Source organism: Cariama cristata, unplaced genomic scaffold, assembly GCF_000690535.1.
Source record: "Cariama cristata isolate BGI_N322 unplaced genomic scaffold, ASM69053v1 scaffold19690, whole genome shotgun sequence".
NCBI lineage: Eukaryota > Metazoa > Chordata > Aves > Cariamiformes > Cariamidae > Cariama > Cariama cristata.
Genome location: NW_009595476.1, coordinates 1 through 6,631, shown reverse-complemented (window position 1 = coordinate 6,631; position 6,631 = coordinate 1). Strand labels below are relative to the sequence as shown.

At 37.6% G+C, this 6,631-nt stretch overlaps 1 protein-coding gene across 1 annotated transcript; it reads right to left on the bottom strand.

Moving 5' to 3' along the window:
- Positions 1-923: 923 nt before the first annotated feature.
- On the bottom strand, positions 924-5,927 carry LOC104163374 (centrosomal protein of 76 kDa-like; the record flags this gene model as incomplete). Its single annotated transcript, XM_009702373.1, has 6 exons — positions 5,772-5,927; positions 5,350-5,431; positions 4,762-4,986; positions 3,485-3,670; positions 1,761-1,858; positions 924-1,052 (listed from the first exon to the last, which is right to left on the bottom strand). Coding segments are annotated over exons 1-6 (876 nt in total), but the record flags the coding sequence as incomplete, so codon positions are not given.
- Positions 5,928-6,631: the final 704 nt, after the last annotated feature.

Below are 6,631 nucleotides of genomic sequence, written 5' to 3'. Positions count from 1 at the left end.
CAGCTCACTGCATGTGCACACATGCAAATGAGTCTCCACCTCTGGGAGAAGTCCAAGAGACATACACCCCCCCTCCGACCACATAAAAAGGCAACCGGGTCGCAGACACGTAGGATGCTCCTCCACCCAGGACCTGGGTGGACCAACTGACCGAGAGGACTCTGATTAACCGACTAAGACGGGTGATCCTATCTCTTTGTCTTCTCTCTTTCTGTCTTTTCTCCTTCTATTCTCGATTTTTTATAAGTGTAAGAACTTGCCTAGTCTTTCTGTTCCTTCCGCCACAGTTTTACAGAACTTTTGTAATAAAGTTAATTATTCTTTTTCTACCTCTGGAGAGCCTGTGGTTTCTCCCAGGAACTGCAGAGAGTATTGTAAAAGATCACCTCTCCCCACCCTCGCCGAGCAGGACAGGACACCAAGAAGCAACTAACACAGTCATTTATTAGCCTACAATAATTATGTCCGTAGCTATTGTGTGACATTAACGAGACAAGATTGTTTTACAGAACGCACAGAGCTCAAATATTGTGTGGCTCTGTTCTAACAGATCTAGGAAGTCCCATTTTTTATGACTCTTATCTGGTATAAAATTTGTTTGAAACAGTTTGCACAGATCACTTAAGTCTTTGCCATTTGTGAGCACTCAAGGAAAAGGCTGAACAGGCTTTAACACCTCATACATCAGAGGTATGAGGTACCAGGTTGGAGCAACCCTTCTGTCTGCATCATGCTATTAAGCTTCAATACACAAATAGAAGCTCAATCCTTACAAATTTCATTTTTTGCATGATACACCACACATAGCCCTGACCTGAATGTAACCACGTTAAAAATTTATACAGATTCTATATACACATAAACTTCAAAAATAATATTCAAAAATAAAAAGGTAACTTAAAGGATTTGTAAAATTTACAAACCTGCGCAAAAATCTTTACTAGCCTTGAGTTGTGTGTAGGCCTAATCTGTAGGTATTCTCTCCACCATTGTTTAGCATATACAAGAAATAAGCGTTCTTTTTCTGCTGTTTTCTGACGTTCCAAAGCAAACTGCAGGTAAGAAAAACATAACCAATCACATACATATTAATTCCAAACGGGAAAAAAAAAAAACATAACAGAAACCAAAACCATAATCAATAAGTACATTACCACCAAATCCTGGCATATGTAAAATAAAGCTTAATATTTCAAGCATGCCATGCAAATGCTGAAGAACAGTATTTTTAAATTAAAATCCAATGAACAAAAATATCAAGTTACATTTCTTGTTTGTAGGCTCATATATCAAGCTTGACTGACGTAGTGTTCATCTTAAGTGATGCATTTCTGTACAGAAGGATTGTTCAGCCTTCGATATGCAGAAGAATAGCTGCATGCACCTCCACACCAACATTTACTGGCTTTCCAGGCAGAATAGCTGACTTGAAATTATTGTTTCAAACGGGAAAGAGCAAGAAAACATATACGGCCCAAACAAAATTAGGTATATTGCATCTTTCTAATTTTTCTTCTTGAAGTTTTGATACAAGTAATTAGAAAAACTACTAAAGTAATATTTCAAATAAGGTAATGTTCAGTGTAAACAAAGTAGTTTAAAACCCCCATAATTATATTTAAATTTAAAGGGGAAAAAAAAAAAAAAAAGAGGGATCAAATATTCAAAAACCTGCAGCCCTCAACATTTACAAGTAATTCTATACTGAGCTTCCTCCCGCCCAACAAAAGAATAAGTCAGTCCTCCCAGAAATCACTTACCTGAGTATTAGTTATTTCTGGAGACAGCATCTTCTTAAGCTGTGGATACATTTCCAGTCTGATATTTAAAACACCAACAGAAACCTTTGATTCTGTACCTTTGAACCAAAATAAATTTTGATCAGTTCTCTCAAACTCAATTTACTTAGGACGTTTCAGCCAGGCAGGAGCAAATAATTAAAATGCTAGCTATATAATCACAAAAAATAACTAAGCTGCTTTAAATATATGCAAAATAAGTATCTTTATTTGAATTTCAAACTCAAATGAGGCTGTAAGAAAGCATAATCTAGCCAAAAAAGCAGACATCTGGATCTGAGAGAATTATCCAAAGCCCTCTTTGCAGCCAGTACCAGGACATATGAGATGAATGGCATTCTGGAAACGTCTAGAATAGGCATCTAAAATCAAGTAGGAGAGTCACGCGCTCTAAAAGTGCCTATTCCTACTGATTACATAGGTAGCTCAAATTTAAGTAGTTAGAAAGAGGTGAAGTTCATCTTCCGCAAGATACAGTTTATTATGAAGGACCCAGAGTGCCATACAAATAGATTAATCAACTTAACAAAAAACCAACAGTCAAGCAAACCACAAAACCCCACAAACCTAATGCTGTTGTGTAATGCTGAAATGGATTTACTGGACTGATACTTAATTACTCGGAAAAAAAGCTAACAACAATTAGATTTAGCTCCTCCCTAATTTGAGTATTAAACTCGACTTACTGGTTATACATTTCCGAGTCATCACAAATAAAAAGCTCTCCACTTGAGAGACTACCCAAACCCATATTGCTTACTAAAGTTTTGGGAATATCAGCATTTTCAGAAGGAAAGGAAGCTAACAAACATACTAGCAAATAAGCTTACTAGATTTGTATTCGCTGGATAAAACACCGCACCAAATCATCCCCCATGAAAAAGCAGGCAATAGTGATAACAATCAGGAATAACTTACATAGTATATCCAATCTTCAGAATATTTTGAAGGTATAAATTTAATCTCTCTTGAAACTACCAAGAACTGCTCACCTACCTAACAGGTAGAGAAACTGCGATAAAGAATGACTCAGCAGCTACTACATGACCAAACTCTGGGATAGCTAGCATAGGAAGTCACGATAGATCGAGTCCTAGATCTAGACTTTATCCAGCAAATCATCATATCCTAAAAACTTAGGTTGGAACTCCTAAAAAGGGGAGTGGGGACAAGAGATACACAAAAATACACACGTATACTAACTGCTAAGCACCTAAACAAAGCTGTTCAACCCTTCAGGCAGAAAACATGCTTCCAGCTGCTGGAATAAGTGGCAGCGCAGCAGAGATCACTTTCTCTAGCAGCTGGCAGTTTGCTACGGAAGGGACACCAGCTAGATTTTACTCTTCGGCGCACTGGTCTTGTATATTCCTGGAGATGCTTTGGTTGACTTTTCTTTGGTTGGTTTGGTTTTGGTAACCTATCCAGACTTTGCAGAAAATAAATAGTGGGAGTTCCCAGATACGGGGGGCCATTATTACACAGGATCTGGAATACCAAAATACTAAAAATATGTAACAGAAAAATCTGACCATTAGTCTCCCAGTCATTTTCTAAGGATACCTTGTAGTAACTTATGAGTCGAACTAAAATTAAACTACATCATAAATACTGCTTTAAGCTTCTAAGCAAGCTCAGCACCCAGTATTTTAAGTCATCATTACAGCCTTATTATTTATCCTTACCTACACCCAGGAGTTCAACAGCAACATTTGTTACACCATTCTCTGCAGCCAAGACAGATCGCCACTCCAAGAAATAGGATGCTACTAGCGTTGTCTCACCAAATGTGTCTGTTCTGATCAGAACCATATGCACCGGATCACATATAGATAACATAGTGGTGGCATCCACCATTTTACTTCCATCACCTGCCATTATTAAACCAAGATAAGATAGCAAGAATATTATCATCCCAAGTCCTCATCAAAATTAAAAAAGTATGCATTTGCATTCATTGTATACATCGCATTTTAAGAAAAATCTCACGTCCAGAAGTGTAAGCAATGATCCTATCTTAAACATCAATTTCAGTTTAGGACAGAGCTACAGAAAGATTACAGTTAATTTACAGAGGAGATAAAAAGATTCCTATAGTTGAGCATGCCAATACAACTGGTTCAACTGCACAAAAATTAAAACATAATTAGCTTTTAAGAAAATACAGAACATTAAAGCTCTGTTAAGTAAAAGTAATTGAAAAACACTCTTTTAGTAAGTTAGAATGCGTCAGGTCAACTTACTGTCCATCAGTGTTTAGGAAACAACTTTCTCTGTAGTCAAGCTTGACCCTAGAACATCGAGTGCTCCATGAGCAGCAGAATTAACAAAATCTGGTTTTCTTTGAATTTGTGGTGTATTCAGTCCCCTCCTCAAGTCCAACTGCAATGACTCTGGCTTTCTCTCTGTTCCCTGATATTCCCCATAAACTACCCTGGATTTCTACAGGATTCAGACAACATCCAGAAGTCTTTTCCTAACATACTCAACTCCTACTACGTTCCTTGGCTACCAACAGAAGAATGGTAATACAGGTTGTGGATAACTGACTCTTCTGCAGGTGTCTGCTAACTGGTAGGCAAACTGAACTCGCACTGCATCTTTTCTCTCCATACGGTGACAAATTTACATTTCCCTTCTTCACTTGTCAGCACAAAGTTCATGAAAATCACAGACGCCTTAATACCTCTTACCATCTCCGAGACTATCATCTCACTGTCAATTATGGATAAACTTGGTCAAATTCAAAAGATATTTTAGAACAGAAAAGAAGGAAAAGAAAAGGCAAGAGTAGAGAAAGATCTCTAAGTGGCATAACCTAATACAGCAATCAGTTTCCTTAGGAAAACATGACAACAAGTAGGAAAGAAAGCCACTAAATAATATCGGACATATTTCAGAAGAACTCTGAAGTCAGGAAAAAAACCAATAGCATCAGCTTTAAACCCACAATACTCCTTACCTAGGCTATCCTTGTGTACTTCAAGTAAAAAACCATCATGAAAATCTGGCTCACAGGCACAGGGTACAGGTTTAGAACGGAAGCGCTGATTTCGAAAATGTAAACACAGGGTGAAGGTAGAACAGGTTTGGCCAGGCAGAGGCTCCGGTTCCTGAAGATGTTCCAGAAAAGCTTTTCCACCCAAAACCTGAAGGTAAAGATACCTCCGTGTTGGGTCAATGTTAGCTGTAAAGCGTAGCAATAAAAATGAAGAGACTACAAACAGATCTTAGGAAGCATATTAAATATTAGTTAGCTAACAAGAGACTAGAAAAAAACTTTTTGGAAACAAGTGCTTAGGAGAAAGTGATTTTAAAATGTATGGAAGTTATCTTAATGTAAAATAAATGACATTTTAAAAAAAAAAGTCACATTTTATGCAACACTAACTTCTGCTGCTTACATGAATTTACTTCCTGTGGACAAGCAGGAAAAACATCCACTTTTACGCCAGTTCATACTGGATTACTAATTCGGAGTTCAAGCATCATAGACTTCAAATTTATCTCAAAACTATGATCCAAATATAAAAATAAACAAGCAACATACTTTTTTTCAAAACTGGTGGTTCTCTGTCAACAAAATGCGTTGATGGTTTTGGAGCTGAAGTCCTCTCTTTTTCATTCACATCCTGGAATTATAATTAAGACTTTTTGAGGTGTCAAGGGATGCAACAGTGCTCTTTTTGCAGTCTTCTAAAAACTAAAGAATCCTCCACTTCAACTGAATGCCATTCCCCAGGTATGCTCCCTTCTAGTACTTGAGATGTACTGAATTTGAACAAATACTTTCAATGCAGTGTTATCATTAAATCAACTTTAGCATATAATTTAAGCTGTTCTCCTCCTATTATGTCACAAATCAGTAAAGCCATTACAAACTTTTAGAAGTAGCAAGTTTTCACTTTGTCAAAACACCAAGTCAGTAAGAGGAATGAGCAAAAGCACCTTCACTCTTCAAAAGCTACTTACAGTTACAAATTTAAGTTCCTTCATAACATCATCAATGATGCCTCGCTGTCTTAAGGCTTTTATCAGATCTTCTGTGGATAACTGCTGATGCTCAGGTGCTAACTCTTCACGTATAGTCTCAGCAAGAACTTCTCTTATCCTGCCATGGACATCCATCTGAAAGAAAATTCACTATGTGCTACAGATACAAGCTCTTTATATCATAGCAGCGACAAGTAAACAGTCACTCTATAGGACTAAAGGTATTCTCCTAGGAACACAGAAGTAACTACATGAAAACATGAATCCTTTCAGAACGAATTGAATTAGTCACTATCTCACCAAAGCAGCTCTACCAGTTAAAAAAAAAAATCATGAGCACACCAGACCTGAGCATTTTCAGTGCCCTTGACGGCACTCCCTGCCTTGAACTTCCCTCTCTACAAAAAAATCTGCAAATCCATCAATGATGAAATGGTCACTGTTTTAATTTCTTGTCTCCCTCAGAATTCAAACTTAGGATAATAGTTTCTTATTTTTTAAGGGAAAAAATCCACCTTTATATACTTGTAGGTACGGCACAAAAGTAGTACATTTCCATTGCAAGCTTCCCCTACGCTCCAATGGAAGTCAGAGAATTTCTGTCCTTCATCTCAGCTGTGAAACTGCATGGACTTGTGAAACTGTTTCTCCCACAGGAAGGATATTAAAGCCACAGCCACTGGGACTTGGAACGGCGATTTGAGAGTTAAAATATTCGTATCTATTTCCCCACCAGTTCAAGACCCAGCCCAAGAACATCGCTCAAAAAGCAGCAAGGCAAAGGCAAAACCCCCCCCACAACCCAAACCCAAACAAAAAGAAAGAAAGAAAGAAAGAAA